The 21,613-nt window shown below is 40.8% G+C and overlaps 3 protein-coding genes across 3 annotated transcripts in view; 1 reads left to right on the top strand and 2 right to left on the bottom strand.

Annotated features, from left to right (window-relative positions):
- LOC139909490 (CD81 antigen-like) overlaps window positions 1-21,613 on the top strand; it is a 106,608-nt gene that overhangs the window by 30,696 nt on the left and 54,299 nt on the right. The window lies entirely within an intron of this gene.
- Window positions 71-7,120, bottom strand: sigirr (single immunoglobulin and toll-interleukin 1 receptor (TIR) domain). Its single transcript, XM_071896663.2, has 10 exons — window positions 6,911-7,120; window positions 5,431-5,736; window positions 4,895-5,102; window positions 4,662-4,789; window positions 3,438-3,578; window positions 3,192-3,335; window positions 2,706-2,808; window positions 2,323-2,473; window positions 1,116-1,293; window positions 71-966 (listed from the first exon to the last, which is right to left on the bottom strand). Exons 1-10 carry the CDS (start codon window positions 6,978-6,980, stop codon window positions 794-796), a joined length of 1,602 nt encoding a protein of 533 aa, XP_071752764.1. The 5' UTR covers window positions 6,981-7,120; the 3' UTR covers window positions 71-793.
- On the bottom strand, window positions 7,702-19,084 carry LOC139909522 (anoctamin-9). The gene is made up of 24 exons (XM_071896662.2): window positions 18,973-19,084; window positions 18,139-18,213; window positions 17,891-18,013; window positions 17,599-17,735; window positions 17,345-17,394; window positions 17,195-17,253; window positions 16,144-16,223; window positions 15,055-15,189; window positions 14,878-14,971; window positions 14,736-14,796; window positions 13,673-13,755; window positions 13,476-13,580; window positions 12,933-13,097; window positions 12,814-12,850; window positions 12,361-12,472; window positions 11,458-11,515; window positions 11,249-11,346; window positions 10,482-10,678; window positions 10,209-10,361; window positions 9,930-10,077; window positions 9,692-9,814; window positions 9,218-9,311; window positions 8,959-9,071; window positions 7,702-8,291 (listed from the first exon to the last, which is right to left on the bottom strand). Exons 1-24 carry the CDS (start codon window positions 18,991-18,993, stop codon window positions 8,276-8,278), a joined length of 2,337 nt encoding a protein of 778 aa, XP_071752763.1. The 5' UTR covers window positions 18,994-19,084; the 3' UTR covers window positions 7,702-8,275.

Raw genomic sequence — 21,613 nt, 5'->3', positions numbered from 1 at the left:
GCCACAGTCAATCATTACCCCACTGGGACAGAGATCACCAGCCCCTCCAGAGAGAAACAATAGCCAGATATCTCGTCAAAATGTTTTATTAACGTGACTGCCATGTTATCACGATATGTTTACATTACATGTAGAGCTCCCAAGTGGAGAGAAATGACAAGTACTAAGAGTTTGTTAGTCATGGGCGACCTGCTGGCTCAGCTGGCTGGAGCTCAGACCACGTAACCGGGACGCTCTGGGTTTGCCTCCGGCTTGGGGCGTTTGTGGCATCTCAACTCTTAATTTTTCCTGTCTATCTCTACCGTCAACTATCAAATGAAAGCAAAGTGCTCAAAAAGTAATTAAAAAAATCTTCAGTCATGTTTGAATTTACTCTGCCCTCTGGTGGGGGAATAAAAAAGACATCTTTTGAAATATGAAATTTCAATTTTATAAATTTATATATATACAGTACATTTGCATAAACAATGGCACAGCTTGTGTTATTGTCTTCCCTGATTGATACAAGTATGTTAGTGAGGTTAACTACTTTACCATTTTCTCATAAAATTATCATTAGATTTCAATAAAGTAATGATTCACCAGAGTACAAAATATAAAAATATCTAAAAAATAATAATAATCTTTGGTAAGTGGAAATAGCACAAAACAGTAACACTTGTCGATTTTAAAAACACAAAAAATGTGCCTGTATTTAGTTACTTCACATAGATAAGTATAAAGTAATGAAAATGGGCGTCTTCATGTACAGTAGGTTATGTTTAGAGGCCACCAGATGTGAAGGGACTGTGGATCAAATGTCCTCCTCAGTGACCAGGCAGTAGAAGTCGGAGCGCGCTCCATAATTGCGTGATCCCAGGTCCGACACGTCGATGTCTGAAGGTTTGGGCTCGGACGCTGCGATGGGAGCAGCAGGGAGGACAGGAGCTTTGGATGTGAGGGCCTTGTACACAGGGAGGCGAAGCCCTGGAACAGAATCAGAGAAGTGATGCATGGAAAATATATCCCAAATTTATGCAAATACATCCTTTCTGGCTAAACAGATTCTAGCATAATCATCATACAGTACACCTTGAGTGCTGCTGCATCAGTAGTTGAGGACTGTGTGGCCTTACCCAGGTCTCCAGCAGGGTCAACGTCTGCGCGGCAGTCCAGGTAGTCGGGGTTGAGGGTGAGCATGGGGTCCTTGTCATCCTGCAGCAGAGTCTGAGGGTCTCCTGCAGACTTGCTGTGGAGGACGACCCGGCGAGGCATCGCCAAGGCCAGCTCCTTCCAGAAGACTGAGGACGGAGTCTGTGGAAGATACAGTAATCAAACAAGACACATGAGATCACGCTATAACATTAAATAATTAAATTATTGAAGTATTGCTTGTTCTTATAGCCAAACTACAGAAGCCTTGTTTGCATATATGTTATTATATATCTCTAATTCAGATTTATATTCATGGATTTTTACATTTTAATGCATTTTGACAATCAAAAATAATTGTAATCATATCATTTGTTGTTGTCAATTAAATAAAATCATGCTTATCAGTACTTCAGAAATATTCAGTTGCTCCCCACTGCCTGTCTCCACTGCTATAAATGCATCATTCAGCCTGTTTACTCAAAACAACCAAATTTTGGGTTACTATAGTACATTAAGTGATAACTGAGTTGCTTCATGATGTCCCAGTTATTGTTTCCGCTGATATGACCACTGATATTGTGGGGCTTATAATGCTTAATTGTTTTTTAGGAAGATTTGTCCTTTAATTTGATCTCCTGTGCAAAAAACCCTGCAAAAAAAGACATCACACCTCTCATAACCTCAATAGAACCAAACCAAATCAAAATGAAAACTGAGCAAGGCTCAAAATGCTTTAGAACTGTGTAGCAAATACTACATTAATAATACATTAATAATACATTACCGCCATCGCAAAGAGAAGAAACACCAGTCACCTTTAAGCGCACCCAGTGCGCACACACACACACACACACACACACACACACTACACGCAAAGCTGTCCCCAAGCATTCCCTCTCAACGTAAATATTACAATGTGTATTTAAATTTGTTTTATTGTTACTCCATTAATACTAAACCTCCCATTTATATAATTTCATGTTCATGTCTGAATTCACTTTTTAAACCTGTCTGTCCATGTATTTACTGTATGTTTTTTTTTTTTTTCAAAATGGAAATGTAATGGTGTTCAAAATAGAGAAATTACTCATGCTTCATTACTCATTCGTTCCTAAGCGTGCCCAGCATGTTTTCCTATGCGTATTAGCAGAGAGCAGCCGTCAGTAGAGCAGTGTATTGTGACGTTACCACAGAGTTGTGCCTCCAGGTGAGTACGGTGAGGCAGTGCTGCTGCTCTCTGAGCTGCTGCTTGACCTCGGGCCTCATGTGTTTGGCCTGGCCCTCCAGCGTGATGAGGATGGGCTGCTGGGACAGCTCCAACAGGTGCAGAAGGCCCTGTCTGAAAACACGACACAGCTACGTCACAAATAGGACACACACACACACTGTGGTAGCAGCAACACTGACCTCAAGTGGCAAACTGCAGTGATGCCACAGTAGTTTTACTCACAATTTTATCCATTAAGTGCTGCATCATTCTGCTTGATAAACTGTTATGTCCCTATAACAAGGACATAATGTTTCTAATTTTGTTTCTACTTAGCAGGTCTGCAGGTGTAAGACAGTCTGACCTGAAGTTGTTGGAGCACCAGTCCTGCTCTAGGTAAGCATGGGACAGCACCACGATTAGACGCCGAGAGCGACTCACGTTCATTAGCAGCTCTGCAGAAGGCTCTGGAGACACAATGTATTGTTGAAGCATCACTGAAACTATGCAGATTTAAATTACATGCTAAGCATCTAGCTGACACTCTTAGCCAGAGTAACAACAGCAGAATAATCTTAAATTCCTGCATTACCAACATAAAAAGCAACAAACATTAAGGAGTACAAGGGTCAAAGCCACAGTGGCCAAACAATAGATTTAACATATTCCTGTGTCCCTACAATACTAATGTATAACAGAAGTAATAGTTAAAGAAATAAGACCCACCAGGCAGAATATTTTTTACAAGGCATCTGTGTGATCATGGTCTAAAATCTAATAATTGTGATTCATCCTTAATCATTCAATACTATACATAAGATCACAGTGTAAAAAAGGCATTCGAAGTTACCTGAGCCAGGTAGGATGTCATTGTCATTGAGGTGCAGCTTGTGTCCGTTTTTATTCTCCAGGTGAGGTTTCAGAATAAAGTTGACAAACTTCTTGTCATATTCATTGTTCACATAGGAGATGTAGGCATCATACAATTTGCCATCTGAAGACATGGACAGAGAAAGATACCAGTACTTTCACAGTGGTTTTAATACTGTAATCTTACACCTTCATTATACCACACACACTTCAACAGAATTCTCACCATTGAGTTCATAGTCTCCATACGAGTTCCTGTACCAGAGTTTGATGTTCAGGTGATACCTGGAGTACACAACAGCAGCGATGGCCAGGATGAGCAGGAGGACGATGGCTGCAATAACAGCAGCTGTGTGGCTGGGGTGTTCTGATCACACACAAACACTTCAATTAAAATGAATGATCATGCACTGCTGAATGTGGCTTCTTTCAGTACAGTATGTCTGAACAACAGGGTCCTTGCAGTTCAACTACAAAAATCATTCAGTCATGCTCCTGACAGAAGAGTGAGAGTGAATATGCTCTTTGGGTGCATATTTAATTCAGGGATATATAACACTAATCAGAATCAATTTATTTTATTTATCAATTCCTATTCCTATTTATTAATAGGATTTTGACCTGGATAATTGGTGCTGACACATACAGTTACACAATACAGGACTGACACACTCAAAATGTAACAGGACCTGGCATACAGTTCAGACAAGCCATACTGTATGATAGTATACACAAAAAAACTAGAAATAACCGCCTCGCGGTTGTATGCCTCCGCCAACAAGTCAAGTTGCAGTTTACATCCACGTCTGTCCAGACTCATAAAATATATGTAGTGAAGACTTTGAAGGAATTTAATAAAAGGTATTAAATGTATTTTTTGGCGAAATGGAAGTTATCACTATATTGACATGTATGATTCCAGTGAATAATTTCCAGTGAGAAACATGCTGTCTTCACTTAGAGACTATTTTTACAGAGTACAGAGGACTGATAGAGAGCTTCGTCACATGGTGCAACGAACCTGAAGCTCAATATCAGCAAAACCAATTTTGTCATAATTAGCGTATGAATTCTTGAGTTATGGCCAAAAACGTCTTTTGTGAGGTCAGAGTGACCTTGACCTTTGACCACCAAATTCTAATCAGTTCATCCTTGAGTCCAAGTGGACGTTTGTGCCAGATGTAATGAAATTCCCTCAAGGCGTTCCTGAGATATCGTGTTCACGAGAATGGGACGGATAACCCAAAAACATATTGCCTCCGGCCACGGCTGTCGCCGGCGCGGAGGCATAAAAACACTACAACTATACATTCAGGGCCAAAGCACTGTACTAGCACTGACATAGTTGGTCGCAGCACTGAACCAGGTGAACTAGGTTGATAGCCTGAATAGCTTATATTAGTGTGTGTGTGTGTGTGTGTGTGTGTGTAGGTATCCTAAGTGGTCTTACTTGTATTCTGCAGGCTGAAGTCGGAGGAGGCGTTCCTCACGGTGCAGCTGTAGAGCCCAAAGTCTTCCAGCTCACTGAGGCTGATCGGCAGCAGACTGCTCACCATCAGCTGCCCGGCGCCTGGCGACCTGGTGTGAAGGATGGAAAGCTTGATCTGCCTGTGAAATACTTTCTTTAATGCAATGTAATGCACTGAATAATGCAAAAGTCATATTTTAAACGCTTGAATGCACCAGGAGGAGGTATTCTGTGGGTAAAGGGTGTGGTTGGGGAGAAGGCTGCCATCTTTACTCCAATGCAAGGAAGTGTCACACGACTCCTCACTTGGGTCCCAGCGAAGGAGAGCGGTGCAGTTCAGTTTTGCGACGGAGCCCAGATTCCCCCAGAGCCGAGTCAGCCCCCCATTAGGCTTAAATTCTGGGGCTTTGAAACACTGGGACTCTGTGTGAAGACAAACCAGAGTTATCTTTACTGCCTGCAAGAGCTAAAGACAATAGAGGCCTTCATGTGCACGGCCCACTGTTGTAAGCCTGATACAGCCACATAGTTGCTGGAAGGCACGCTGAAACCAAATGCCTCCTTGCAGGTGTAACAAATCCTGTTTCACTCACCTCTTCACCCCATATGAAGTCTAAGTTTACCTCAAGGAACAAAACAATAGCCTACTTAGAGAACGTGGAACTAGATGACAGTAGCAAGTTGCAGATCATTTATTACACCTATATCGTGGTTTACAACAGGTAGGCGGCTTGAAATTGAGAACACTTACCTTTAATAATGAGACGCACGGTGAATGAGGGTGTGCTGTTGCCCCGGTCCACACAGGTGTAATTCCCCTGGTCCTTGAAGCTGAGGCTGGGGAAATCCAAGAAGGCCCTGCCCTCCACAGTGAGCAGGGCCTGGGCAGGAGAGGCAGAAGGCCCAGGCAGCTGAACACAGTCCTTCAGCCAGGTGAGCTGCAGCTGGGAGGTCTGAGGCAGAGCGGGCGCTAGAGGACAGTTCAGCCGATACGCAGCCCCCCGCCCCACATACACCACCTGCTCCTTTAATCTCTGCTCATCCACACAAGTCTGAGCTACAAATAGGGAGAGAGGGAAGATGGCAGAATGAAGGTACCATTTACACAGCCTTCTGTGCCGCTGTGCAGTTCAGTGCACGCAGTAAGCAAATTCCTGGAAATGCCTTTTCATTTGCAAGGGTCCTTTTCAGCTATAGCCTACCACAGCCTACTAAACACTTTGCATACAGTCTGTGGAGGCAGGCTCTGCCTTCAAAGTAAAAATTTGTAGTTGCACTCCCATAGCTCCGATGCAGAATTCTTTATTGTCTTAAAAAGATGTTTCGACAGCAACACTGTCTTTGACAGGGTATCATCAGGCTCTGTCTTCAACATTAGTGTGATATTCTTGGTAAACAGGGAGTGCCATTGCGGCTAATGGTGCATGAAGGTGAACCTGTTTACTTTTTCACCCTGGCTGCAGCTGTGCAAATGGGTGTTTTGCTGAGTAAGAGAAAGACTGAAACAGTTTGAGGACATGTTCAGTGTAAACATTGGGTGTGCATACAGCGTGTTGAGGGCAACAGAGCCATATTCAAACTAAGCATATTTCCTCTGTGGAGACCTGAAAAATATGTCACCCAGACTGTCAAGGACTGAGCTGTCCACCTCAACCTGGACCAGTTCTTCAACATATTCAGCGCATGCGCAACCACGACCTGGAGGAAGAACTTGCAAAACTGCTCATCTCTAGTTCATCTCTGGTTCCTCTCTTGCTTTGCCCGCTCCACTTTTTCACCATTTCTCAGTAAGTAGCCTACGCGTTCAAAACACTGGGCTACACATCCGGGTGCGAAGTCCAGGTCGGGGCCCCGTGTTGCCAGGCAGCCCGGCTCATGTGACTGTATGATACTGAAGCGCTGACAGAGTGACCACATGTGCATTGGGTATACTGATTTATTTCGGTCATGAGCCATAATTCATAACGTGAACTTTTAACTCATGCTGTTCTTCACTGCTGAGTATTTCCCTTCTCTCACTGTCACATAGATCCACAACCCATAGACTTCCCAGTCAAAATCCCGTAAATGTTACCATACTCGTTTCTTACGGCAAAACAAGCCTATATGATGATCTGATGAGGTGGATATAAGACTACATTCAGTGTATTTGGCATTTGTCAACATAGTGTAAGCCAATCATATCTGCCTAAATGAAAGCCCAGTGTGGGTCTAGTTTTGTGCATCCTTACCGTCTGCCAGGAAACTCCTGTCCCATAAACTGGCGAAAGCCAATATGAAAACGACCAAAATCACAGCCATTATCCACTGTCTTCCTTTTCCGTATTCCCGGGTAAGAAGTGAGTTAAGTGGCCAACGTTTTTATGTATAAGAATTAACGTTACATCACTACCTAATGGCTAATAGCCTGTAACTTTAGTGCGGTTTAGTTACATGGACCTACAGTGACTAAGCGGACAGTGGATACCAGCAGCCTTCAACGCACCTGGAAAGACCTGAAAAGTCACTGGCTATTGGCTACACCTGATCACGTGAAGCATGCCCGGCTCTCACCTGGGTTTAGCCATGTAAGTATTACAGGTGTTAAACTATGAAGAGGTTATTGACTGACTATGAACTCACTATATTATCCCTATAATATTCCTATGGGGCCATAATGTGTCTGTGAGGAGTTTGTAATTAACTTGTTGTGTTCTTTCGTACGGGATCACTATACTAGGCGTATTACTAGTCCCATAATATTCCTAGGGACTTATAGTATCCTTCTAATGTAGCCTATCATAGGAATATTATTGTTCTTTTTCACACACTGATTCGTTGAGAAATTGAAATAACAATTGTGATTAAAGTCATGACTATGATTGAAAGTTCAGTAATAAAGAAGGCATATGACTGCAGCATAATACTTAATATAGATAATTGTCCTTATGTAGTTGTAGTTTGGCAAATTCAGTCTTAAATATTTCTTAATTAACAAACACAGTCTTAAATTACATTTCATGATGACAAAAGTTTACTTTTAGTAAATATTACAAAATATTATAATGCAAACAATTCCTGTGTCTGATTTACAAAAGTCAAAAATCTTCACCATCAGATTCTGTATGATTAATGACAATCATCAGAGCGCCTTTAGACAATATAAGGCAACATCATAACACACAAAGTATGTGCAATAATAGTATAAATTACCTTTAGGCCTTCAATAAAAATAAGCACAAATACAGTAAGAGTCACAACAGCGATCAGCGATCCAACAGAGAGATGTCAGTGCAATTCAATAATAATAATAATAATAATAATAATAAGAGTAATAAAATCTCATCAAAGACATGTTCAGTAAAACCAGTCACACTTGTTTTGTCCAATAAAGATCTATTTTCTCTCTCTTAAGCCTCCGTAAAGAGGAGCAGAAGATGGCCAGCCCTTACATCTGACCATCACATCTGACCATCACATAAACAATAAAGTCCAAAGGTGTGAGTCCTCTATCCATACTCCTCGGAGTGATAAAAATGGCTCTGATGCACTGCAAAGTCACTGTGTCCACCTTGGTTCAGAAAAAAATGTGCCCCCATAAAAACGTCTGAATGTTTTCACACTTCAAATGACCTGTAAGAATTATAAGCAAATTATTAGTTGTGGCAACTATGTCAAGGAACCGTTTTACAGTCACAAAAGATTCAACAACAGAGAAAATCACTCAGCACAGATATATATTGACTGCTCAAAAATGTTGCATAAATGTACAATTATACAGGATTATAAATACAGGTAGAGATACTGCAAAATACCACAGTTGCATTCATGTTTGATCATGTAGGCTGATTCAATTGAAATGTAAAATTAAAGTGGCATTTCATTTTGGTAGAAAATTTGTACTTTTTAATACGAATACCTCTATGAATTCATTTGCTTTTGTTTTGTAAAAATGATACTGCCAACACAATATAAGCTACAGTAAAATAACCCTGGCAGTAGCATTGTTTTATAAGTTCAACGCCACAATTTTCACAACACATTTTTGTTTCTTATGCTAGCAATTGTGTATCACCACAGTCAGACCTTGAATGATGATGAACTCATCTGTGGGTATGCTAAAATGTCAAATATTCTACTAAGGTGAAATATCACTTTAATGTAATATTTGAGCAAAATCAAAAAAAAAATCAACCTGAAATTAACTGCATACCAGACTGGTTGAAAACTACAAATCAAATTTTTACATTTGTTTGACAACCTGCTACACCAGTCTGACTACAAACTGTCCAAGACCCACCTGAGTTCTTCCTTTAGCCTGTTGAGTTTATCAAAGAGTCTGTCATTCTTGACCTGCATTGGAGCGCTTGGGACAAACCAGGCTGCGATGAATTTGCATATGACAACAACGTGCTGCAAGCAGAGATTAAAAAAATAAAATAATGATGTAATATCTTCATGTATCTATTATATAATGGCATTAATATTCTTAAAAGTTACAAAGAAATCAATTTAAGAAAAGGTGATTTCTTGCTCTGTCAAGTTGCATTAATGCCTACCTCAAACAGGATGACAAACGCAAAGCGCACAGCTAAAATTAACCAGAACTGTGGGGTCAGACTGTAGTCCTCATTGCTCCTGTAGTCTTTATAACTGTGAAGAGAAAACAGACCAGTGGAATAACTAACTAATATCTAACTAATAACTAATATCATCTCCCTCATCATATTTTCCTTAAAGGCTAACGGAGATTAGCTGATTTGGGGCTGATTGTGGGCTCTAGCTGCAGAGATCCCTCCCATATTTAATAAGAAATACCTCATTACACTAGGCAGGATACCAGGATGCACCATGAACACTGAACAATGGTTAACACGGCCTGTGAGCTGTATCAGAGATTTCCACTCTGCTTTTGCCAATATATTATATCATGGTTTCCTTACATGGATGTCAGGATCATGTGCCAGTGAAATGTCTGTTTAGCTAAAGGCCACAAACATGATTAAGAAAAGAACAACAATAAGGAGTCCAACCTGCAGAAAGAGGCGTTCAAGCCACTATGAGTCATCATCTGGTTAGGTGAAAACTCGTTGTGGATGTTGTGGTCATCCACTCGCACGGTGGATAGTGTGTTGTTGATGTAGCCAACCATGCAGCTTGAAAAAGAAGAAGAAGAATTGAGCGTTGCACTTAGAAAACAGAGCATGGCAGATCGGAAGACTTTATGAGACAAAATCTTCAAATTAAAGCTGTCAGAATACACAGTCTCACTCAATATCTGTCGCTGTGCCATTGGCACATGGGCCGTAGCGGTAACGGTACACCAGGCGGGGGATGAAGTCCGAGGATACACCGATGACCAGCCCATTAGCAATGACAGCTAGGACACCGATGGCCTCCAATACGTCTGTCCACACACCTGAGGAAAAACACTACATCAGTGTCAGGAGTATTTTACCAATATACCATGAACAACATAGACGTCATTTTACCACTATAATACCAACTAAGAGTCAGCAAATGAAATCTTAGTTCACCAATGACCCTCACCAATATCATTGGTTTTCTTGGGCACCATTCTGCGTTCCAGCGTGACCATCTTAATGGCATCCAGGCGGATCTCAATGATGTTATTAATGAGGGCCAGCAGAGGAGCGAGGGGAAACGCTGCCACAAATATGGTGGTAAAGCTGAATTGGATCACTGTAGAGACAACAAAGAAAAACATTTAGTGCCAAAACTATTTAGTGTTTGTTCATTCGCTCAGTAAATACAACCTTACCCTGCTGTTATTACTGTACAAGTATTCTGCACAGTACATACCCATCTCCAGAAACTCATTGAACAGGCTGAAGGAGTCGACATCATTGAGACGGTAGTTGCTGAGCCAGTCTCTCAGCTTGCAGTTGTCACACAGTTCTGCTTCATATTTGGTCTCTGATTCCTCTTTCAGGTAGCAGTGGGCACACTTTCTCTGTAGCTTCTGGGTCCTTCTCCTCTTCAACCACTTGCCAAACCAGCTGATACAGACAAGAAACAGCTTTGACCGACCTGAGCCCCACACTGGGAAAGTGGATTATATAGTGAATGTGCAGCTTTCTTGACTCTGTGTTAAGGTCACTTAAAACTGTTTAACTTTGGCATATAGTTGATGCGTGACTCAAGAAAAAGGCTCTTCACTCCACGTTCAGTGTTTTACCGTTTACTTAGGATATGCAAATCAAACAAAGGGAACAGGAAAAAAAGCATGGTTGACACGTTTAAAAGCACGTTTTTTTCCTCTCTAGCTCAACAGCTTCTCTCTACTGAAGGAAAACAGATGCGCGCAATTCATTTAATGCTTCTCTGCTGAGAGTAATTATCCAATGTGAGATGAGCATTAATCTAAGATAATTTAAACTATGTGTTACACAAGTACATGTTAAGTATAAGCAATATTTATCAAAACATCAATCAACCTGGCAATTAACAATCAATAAATATATAATAAGAGATACAAAATCTAAATAAAATATAAGAAGAAATGTCTCTTACATATTGTATACATATACAGTATATAAACAGATAAGTGCAAAAAGATTTATACTTACGGGCCAGTGAACTCAAAGACATTGCTGATGGTTTGCTTGAGTACCATAATGATGGCCATTTGGATGAACAGGTCAGTGAGACAGCCACTAGGGTGACACTGTGCAGGGGAGAACAAGACTTTATCTGTGAAATCAGATACTTTCAGAGATTTCCATGTACAAAAAAAAGTACAATATTGTAAATGGGATGCAGATCCATGTTTACTCACTTCCTCCAGCCTCCATTTCCCTGCAATTCGCACATAGCCACCAGGATGACCATTGATCCTGTCAAGGGTGATACAAGCATGTCATTATTACTCTAACAAGACCCAGACACCAGGTGAGGACACTGGGTCCTTGAGGTTAGGGCACTGAGTCCTTTAAGTTAGGACACTGAGTCCTTTAGGTTTGGACACTTAGTTCTTCAGGTGAGGACACTGGGTCCTTCAGGTTAGGACACTGAGTCCTTTAGGTTTGGACACTGAGTCCTTTAAGTTAGGACACTGAGTCCTTTAGGTTTGGACACTTAGTTCTTCAGGTTAGGACTCTGAGTCCTTTAAGTTAGGAAACTGAGTCCTTTAGGTTAGGACACTGAGTCCTTTAGGTAGTCCTTTAGGTTTGGATGCTGAGTCCTTCAGCTTAGGACAATGAGTCATTTAAGTTAGGACACTGAGTCCTTTAGGTTTGGACACTGAGTCCTTTAGGTTTGGACACTGAGTCCTTTAAGTTAGGACATTGAGTACTTCAGGTTTGGACACTTAGTTCTTCAGGTTAAGACACTGAGTCCTTCAGGTTTGGACACTTAGTTCTTCAGGTTTGGACACTGAGTCCTTTAGGTTAGGACACTGAGTCCTTCATCTTAGGACACTTAGTCCTTCATCTTAGGACACTTAGTCTTTCAGGTTAGGACTGAGTGCTTTAGGGTTAGGACATTGAGTTGTTCAGGTTAGGACACTAGGTGCTTCAGGTTAGGACACTTAGTCCTTCATCTTAGGACACTTAGTCTTTCAGGTTAGGACTGAGTGCTTTAGGGTTAGGACATTGAGTTGTTCAGGTTAGGACACTAGGTGCTTCAGGTTAGGACACTTAGTCTTTCAGGTTAGGACACAGAGTCCAGTCCAAGTTCTTACCTGCCAAGAAAAAAGGCTACGTAGAAGAGTGAGGAGAAATAGGTGAAGAACTGGAAGGTGAACATCTTGACAGTGAAACTCTTCTCTGTGGCAGCAAATGATCTTGTTTCCTCTGGTAAAGACAGCATGACCTGATATCAGTGTACATGTAATTTACTAATTGACCATAGGATGGCACAATCTCACACACTTTAAAGCATCCCTATTATAGAAATTCAAATTTTTCCTCAATTTATATACATATGTATATAATCAAAGATATTTAATGTAGAAATGGTCAAAAATCCACCCTTTTTTACAGGCAGTTTCAGACTAACTCCAGTCAAAGCATCACAACTAAACATCCTATTGTTTAAGTCTGCCTAGGGTCATACTAATATAACTGGGATAATAGTGTAATAGCATCCAATTTAACTTTGGTACCATATAAAAATGGAGAATATGGAAACACACCTATTTCACAGAGCTTCATGGCTACAATCCTGTTGATCTGCAAAGACGGAGACATGGTCAGAGTCACAGAGCATGATACTAAAGGGAAACATAGATACACATGTAGAGATTCCCTATACCCGTGTCATGATAGTGATGATGAGGTAGTGCAGGAAAGCCCCCAGCATCATCGCTCCAGTGTTGGAGTGGTCGCTCAGGAATTGCCACGATCCCTCAGTCATCAGCACTGCTGTCATCACCCTGAACACCACCAAGGCATGAGTCAGGCCGATGATCACCAGTATCTGAGGAAACACACACATGTGCACACACACATTTATATTACTACACTTGTGAGGGCCTCCACTGATTTACATTAATTCCCTAAAGTACCTAACCCTACGGAAGAGGATTAGGGCCACGTGTGAAAAATGTATATGAGTTCTGAGTTTAAAGTCAGAATTCTGAGATTAAAGTCAGAATTCTGAGTTTAAAGTCAGAATTCTGAGAAAAAAGTCAGAATTCTGAGATTCTCAGAATAAAGTCAGAATTCTGTGATTAAAGTCAGAATTCTGAGAATAAAGTCAGAATTCTGAGAACACAACTATACATTTCAAACTACTTGTTTGAGTGGCTTGTGAATTTCCATTATACGACTTAGTTAACTGAGAAGAGTCACCCACCATAACAGTGACACAGATCAAAACCAAAGTGCTGCGCAGATAGGAGTGCTTGTGTTTTTTGGGTTTACAGTTTGCGTTGTTCACAATTTCCAGGATCAGTTCCTCCTAAAATTATATAGAAAGAAAAAAACACAGTTATGCATTAGATAATGAAAATATATAGTAATGTGTAAAGTAACGTGTCTGTGTGAGCATACCTCCTCCTCGCACCAATCAGACACCTTCCACTCACACACATAGGAAGCCCGGTGTCTCTTCCAGAATTCCAAAAACAGTGTTGCTGTGAAAAGCAGGAATGTAAATGAGCTGAAAAAGTCCTGCTGAGACAATACCAGCACTGAGGGACAGCAACAGTGTTTTTGACATGCAGGTCCATTGTGATAAGAGTTAATAATGATTTTTTCATTTTGGGGATATTGTGTAACTGTAATTTTTGGCCATAGTAGGCTATGAAGACATCAAAGTGTTCTCATACAACAATCATATTATATCTTACAAAAACGTTAACATTTGATTTGTATATTGCCTAAGTATTGCTGGCTACATAACCAACAACTTAGGGTAAGGTTTTGGTCATGGTTAAATAAGAAAAGCTTCTGCTGAAAATGAAAACTTAACTCGTAGCAGAAAACTTCTTTGCATGTCAGGAATTGAACCCAGGTGGTCAGAGGTAAATGCCCATCCACCACCCCGACTTCCACATCCTTACTTTATACCGCTCCATTTCAATGTCAAACTAAGTTAACACATTACGTTTTCTAAATAAAAAGTATGGATTTGATTTGAGAACAGGCTCGATAACCCTAATATTTAAAAAGAAACACAAAAACACCACATAATATTACATAGCCTTTATAACCTCTGGTGTTCTGAAAACACTCTCCATTGGGAAGGGTGTAAATAGACGCCTCTTTACAGTCCCTAATAAGTAACAGCTTTCTAAAGAAACAGTGGCATATCAGGGGTTAGCATGGTATTTTCATCAAATGTGGTGATTTCATGGGTTTTTAAGGTGTTTAAAGGAAAACTGCATTTACAAGAAAACTATGGCTGTGATAAATCAGCACAAAACAATTACCAAGAATCTCAATAATGGAAATACATGGTGAAATGTCTGATTTGCTAACTTCTATCAAGGCAAGTATGACATACAGATAGGACCTTCATGTTAAAAACACTGTTAATGTCTGTTAAGTGCACAATATACAGTACATATCATGCAGTAAACAGATTTAGCTATGACTGACACACAAAACTCACCCCACACTGCCATGAACATGGCAAAGAGCACCGTGCCGTTATTGTCAAACAGCAGGCTCACCTGTAAACAGACAAGACTACCAGTGAGCACCAACAGACAAGAGCACCGTTTACCTCTCTACTGTTAAATGCATGGATGTACCTTGGCGTATGTGCAGGTGTCAGAGAGCTGCCACACTTTGCATCTCTTGTCACAAAGGGGGCACATGACTGTGTTAGCCTCACAAACCTCCTTTCTACAAGACAACCAGCAGTTCAGTTACTACAGTGTAAAGGCTCCGTTACAATCAGCTGCTGTAGAGTTGTGGGAAAAACTTACATGAGGGGGGAAGTGTTGAAGAAGGCGAGGCCGTAAAGGAAGACAATGAGCCCAATGAAAGCAGCTGGGATGAGCAGATATGTGTACCAGCCCAACCACAGGTAGTACAAGGCCACCTTCTCCCCAAAGTAGTTCCTGATACACATACACACACACACACACACACACACACACAGACACACACACACACATGCTGCATAAGCCATTTTTTGCCACCCCCATGCAAAAAAAATTTGGCTTGACAAAGCCTGGAGGGATGATGCATCGTATCACTGTGTTCTGGCTTTCTGGCATTTAAAAAAGTGACACTTTTGGCCTAATGAGGGCAACAACCACTGGTCCAATTTTGATTAAACTTAGAGGGATGATGCATCTTCACACTGTGTTCTGCTGTTTAAAATCATACGTAATTAAGCATAGAAATTTTAACTCCCACACCATAAGTCCAATTGATATGAAACTTATACATATCCAACTATCCTTATTAATTACACCAATTGGCCTAATGGCCTAATGCTTTACAGATCCAAATTTTGCATTCTGGCACTGTGGTCTGGTGTTTAAAAAATTTATACTTATTGGCCTGATGAAGACGCTTTATAAAGGTCACAATTTCTAGCTTTGAAAGGGACATAATTGCTACACCATGAGTCCGGCTGAGATGAAACTTCCTAGTTGCTACACAAAATTAACTAGTCTTGCAAATTACACTGGTTTGTCTAATGGGGGTGCTATAATTAAAAGTTAAGACTTTTACTAAGACATGATATCTCAGACACCATTTTGATGAAACTTGGAGGGGCGACACATTTTCTGATTGAGATATGACTGCACTATGTGGCAGCACACAAATGAATCCACAGACAAAGACAATACTCTAATCTATACATGCATCGTGTACATAAATAAATAATTAGCCCAAACAATGACTGCACTGCATCATGCGTGGGGGATGACATGCTTATGAATGCCTTGGTCATACTTGAACCTACTCCACAGTAGGATAACATGGAAAATAATCATGCTGCAAATAACTGCAACTGTACAAACAGCAGAATAATGAATAGGTTGTTGTGGTGCAGTCCTAACCTGACGGCAGTTATGGGTTGCCCTTGGAGACAGGCTGTCCAGCGTGCCCAGCTCTGCCTCAGCTCTCTCTGTTTCTTTTTCTGAAAGCAGAAGCACAAAGCATCAGAGGAATTCACCCACATAGAGTAGAGCTTTGTCAATCCAAGCCTGAGATTTAAGAACTGATTGATGCAACATACAGTGAGCACAGAGCTTTACAATGCAAATATATCATCTATTGACAATGCATAACAGTTTGATTTTCCTAGTTGATATATGCAACTAAAAGCATTCAAATCCGGCTTAACGGAGCATTTAAAAATGTCTGTTCAAGCATGCCTCATATTTGGAATAAGCTTTGGAAATTTCTATACAGTTCAGTGTGCCGGACATTTCCGAAGGCTCCACTGTGCATGCAGGTGGGCAGATTATACATGCACATTTGCATATTTGGACAGATGCACACAGGCATGCACACACACCCACATACACACATGGACACATTCACCCATCAACTGATGACTCAATGTACTGATATGACAAAAAAAAAAAGCGTCATTATTTCTGTAAGCAAATACTCTTTTGGCAGCAACACATTGTTTTGGATCGCCCTTGCCAAGTTTCACATCACAAATGGTTGTTAACAATGGCAACACTTGCAGCGTGAGAATGAGAGTTATCAGTAGATGACCGTGTCACTATCTTTAGCATGAAGGTGTGTCAAACCACATGGAGAAACAGCAGAAAACAATGGCAGCCATTGGTTTACTCTTATCATCCAGTTCTGACCTTTGGAGAACGATGATTTGGTTCTCATACTGGGACATTATTCCATGTTAACACATTCCACTGGTTATCAGACTATATCCATATAATCTCACAGGCAAATGTTGGCAAAAAACTACAAAGCTATCAACCATTTCACCTGCAGTTCCTTCATGTCCAAACACTAATGATTACACAATTATCCGGTCAGATAGCCAACAATTAGGCAAGGCAATACACAGATACTGCAAGAGGACAAGACTTGTGCAAGGCAGCAATTTAATAATGATATGACTTTGGAATTTACCTCATGCAAGCAGAACTTTGCCTCGAAAACCTTCTTCTTCATGAGCTCCCGCAGATCCTCTGGGGAGATTAACAGACGAGAGGCAGAATATGAAACGTTAGGAGTCCAATTACCTGGAGAGGAGTGGAAGTGTAAATAAGTCTTTCTCACCTCCTGTATTGATAGGGGTGTGATTCAGGATGAAGTGGACAATCCTTATCCTGCAACAAAGACAATTATCACTTAAACAGCCAAGTTTGCTTAAACATACAGTTTAACTAGGTCAATTTGAAATAATTCTGTTAGGTTTCATAGAAATGTTTTGCGTACTGTAAGAACCAATACACTTGTAACGATTTGATCCTACATAGTACATAATCCCAGACAGAATACACTCTCCCTTTATTGACAGCAGTGTGTCTCACCTGGTGCTGAGAGGCACGACATTCTGATCACAGCTCCAGTTACAGGCATCCGACACCCTGAGCAGGTATCTGTACTTCTCAAAAATCTCTCTGGGGGCTTGAATCCCATAGAAGACTACATTGTCATCTCTAATTTTCTAATAGAAATAAATAAATAGAAGAATATAACTCAGTGGATAAAGTCATGTGATCTTTGCAATACTCTAAGAGTATTGCAAAGAGATAAGATTACCAAGTGTGAGAAGATACAGGCTTCCATCTGTTATACATTTTTCTTTCATTAAAAACTTACTGTGACTTTCAAGTTCTTTCTTTTCAGTTCCTCAATGAATGCTGATTGCTTCCTGAAATTCTCTTTCTCCTGGTCATCAATTGTTTTGGCAACCAGGACATAGTCATACGATAGTGGGGTATGCTGTGTATCAAAATGATGTCAAAGTCAGTTTTTCAGAGATAACATGGATCATACTTCACCTGTGGAATGCCTTAATGAAGCCAACCAGCTTGCATGTTGCAAGCGAACACACATAGTTGTCTTACCACAGGAGGAAGTGATGGCTGTTCACTGCCGTTCTCTCTAACCACTCCAATAAATTCCAGTAGTTCAATACTCGGCTACAACATAATGATGAAAAATGATACAAGGACATGTCATCTGTACAAATGTGCCATATTTATACATCATAAAAAAGCTCTTAGTTGTTGCAATTACATAAAAGGGGTGAGTCAGATATGATGATGCTTTCACCTGGGAGAATTTGAGTCTGTAACTCATATTCAGTTGACATTATGTCAGTCAAATATGTGTGGAAAGGTCATCATCTATTAAAGAACAATCTATAAACATGGGGTGGGGTTTGCTAAAGAATGCTGCTGTGCTAAGAAAAACCCATAGTGATCTTGACTCACTGTGGAGGATTGTTGGTGTATCGGGTTTGGTAGATAGAGAGTTAACCTGACTGAACGGCATGGCATGTTGATGTGTTCTCACTCTCATGCCAATCCATGCAATCACGTTCTGAGGACTGTACACTAGTCAGGCCAGCAGGACAGTGAAGGAGTGGCAGACGTAGAAATGTAATCTGAACACTGTGATCCCAAAGGAGCTTACATTCACCTCAATAAACATCCAAACCTTAACAGTTTATTTGTAGCCTACTCAGAATCTGTGAAAGGGCTGGTCTTGTGCAGCACTCTAGCATATGTAGCCTCAGCTGTGGCTGTTTAGTCTGACAACTAGTTGCTTCCATACAGCAGGAAGACTAAAGACTATACAGATACAGTTCGCCTATTAAACCTCAACAGATTGTGGCTATTAGAGGAATGTGGAGAAACCCACATCAGCCCTTCAGTACTAAGAATAAGATCACCTACCTGCCTCCTGTGGCCAGGCATGATGAATAGGTGCTGAATGCAGAGGCGACGACTTCCCACACTAACAGGCTTCAATCACTGAGCTCACCAATATCCCCCAGCTGAAAATGACATGAGGACTGTTCAACAGGTAGACGACTTCCGCACTTCCTCTAGGAACAAACGTGTTGTTGTTTTACAAGCTGAGGAATGTGAAAGCAACTCTACCTGTTGCTGTGATGTCACGGGGTTATTTTTTATTGCCCCGTGGCGGCTTTTTCAATCGGTGCAATCCAACAATGGATTCAGCAAACGGGAATTGGACGACAGCGCCTATTAGAGCGGCTTCAGACTAAATCATACCGATATGGCTTGTCAGGTGCGATGTAACGGCAATTTTTTATTGTTGCCTCCTCCTTGCTGATTTAAAAGTGACATATAGCCTATCCTCCACTAGATGGAAGCAAACACATTGCCACTGGCCGGCTGTCCATCACTGATTTGGCAGTATGCTCGAGCAGTCATGAGTAGGATAAATCGTCCCACACACTGGTCAGCAAACACTGACCAATCCACATTTTGAGAAGAGTAATGAAAATCAAAGCACCCCTATAGTCTAGTGGTTTCTTGAATGCAAGTAGGCTAATATTCTTGACGATGTAATCGATGCTTAATGCTTGAATGAGTCTGACTAAATATTTTGCGCAGCCACTTTCCTCATGCAGGGGAAAACATCTGGATTTTACAGCATGTGAACCATATCTGATCTTTTCATCGCAAAGTAAATAAAATAAAAAAAATAAAATAAGGTATGGATGTCCAAAATCGCTGTGTAAATGCAGCCATGCCTTGTGTTGTTATATTTAAAAATCTGCCTCCAAATGTAGGCTACTTTAAGAAACTCCAGCTTGCACTATCCAGTGGGCCTGTATTCCTGTGACACATCCTCTCCACCTCTGTGACCCTACATGTTTTTTAAAAAAGAAAGAAAAACAAACATGTCAAATGGGTGGCCATCTGCACCTTGTCATTAGAGAAGATTTTACCATTAATCTGGGAAACCTGGTTCTCTGAGGAGGTACAGCAGTGCACACCCAAGAGCCACATGTCAAGAAGGAGAGGTGATATGAGGCTGAGGAAAAAGTGGTCTGGTAAATAAGCGGCTGTATTTCTGCACACTGCCACACCCCACAGAGAAGGATAACATAATTACACCAGTATGGGACTGTGTAAACCACTTGAAGGGCAAAAGGGGGGCCGCTGCTACTAAATCTGACCAGACTGGGGCTTTAAGAAGAGGGATGTGGCTGGGAGGAGCAGGGGAAGCTGCAGACACAGACCCCTGCCTGGGTCTTCTCTCATTAATATAGACGTGAGACTGACTGTGAGCAGAGCCGAAAAGCCACATTAAGCTGATCAGCTGAAGGTCCCCGGGCCTGTGACAGTTGAGATTTTGCTTTTCAATGTTCAACAGGGTCTGCTTTGACTCTCAAATCGCAATTATCCCTTGTAACTACTGATGGTTAACCAGAGGTTCCCAGTGTGGGGTCCGGGGCCCCTTAAAATAGTCTTATAGGGGTTCCTCAGTAAAATGAAAGATTCAATTTTGCTAGAATTTCACTATTTAAAGTTTTGTATAATCAGAGAATGCATAATCAGAATCAGAATCAGAATCAGAATCAGAATCAGAATCAGAATCAGAAATTGGGTTGGGTTGGTTTCGTTGCAGTTTCTCACAGAAATATATATAGGCATAGAGAAATTATAAGAAAATAAATATAAAAATATGTAAAGTACCGTATGTGCATTATAAAAATATGTGCAAATAAAAATATGTAAAGTATGTGCATTATACTACAATATATAACAACAATAATATAGAAATAAGAAAAATAAGAAATTTGTGGGTGGGTGTGGGGGAGGAGGAGTAGGAGGAAATCCCTGACCTGGGCCTTTCACTCCTGCTTTTTTCCTTCCCCTTTGTTTTAAATTACTGCACAAAATTATTACCGGAATCAGTATTGCACAGTTTAAAATATAAGTTATAAATTATGGGGTTATGCTGACAGGGGTGAGGTCAGCAGCAAGGTTCACTCTGCATCGTTATCTCCCTAGCCATTACAAAAACAGGCATGTACTTTTTTTTTTCTTCAATCATCTAACAGCTAAAAATCTGCTCAGAGGAGTAAAGGAGTATTTTACCCTAGGCCTACCAGCCTGGGATGCTTTCACTGTTGGTATTTCGCCAAACCATTTAACTGTAGGCCTAAGCAAATGCTTTATCTGAGGGAATTAAAATAAAGATGAAACTCCAGGATGGCCTGTGTGTTTGCATAACCTGGTACCATTTACATAAATCAAATCCCATCACTTATTGCAGATGTTACAATACTGTACATCTGTCCCAGCAATTTGCTGCTGTTGATAGGCCTACTCAATTATTAGGTGACAAAAAACCAACAGTGTGTCAACGGTGTGTCACTAACCCTAAAATTAATCCTAACCCAGACATCTATAGACTGCTTTTCACACTACTACATCACCTGAATAGCACTTGATAGCATTGGACCATCCAAATAAAGTGTGACCATTCACCTTTCCAAACTTAAAACGTATTCTATTACCCAACTTGAACCTGAAATGAACAGATGCACTGATTTAT

Source organism: Centroberyx gerrardi, chromosome 4 (assembly GCF_048128805.1).
Source record: "Centroberyx gerrardi isolate f3 chromosome 4, fCenGer3.hap1.cur.20231027, whole genome shotgun sequence".
NCBI classification, from domain to species: domain Eukaryota; kingdom Metazoa; phylum Chordata; class Actinopteri; order Beryciformes; family Berycidae; genus Centroberyx; species Centroberyx gerrardi.
This window is presented reverse-complemented; position numbering and strand designations above follow the sequence as displayed.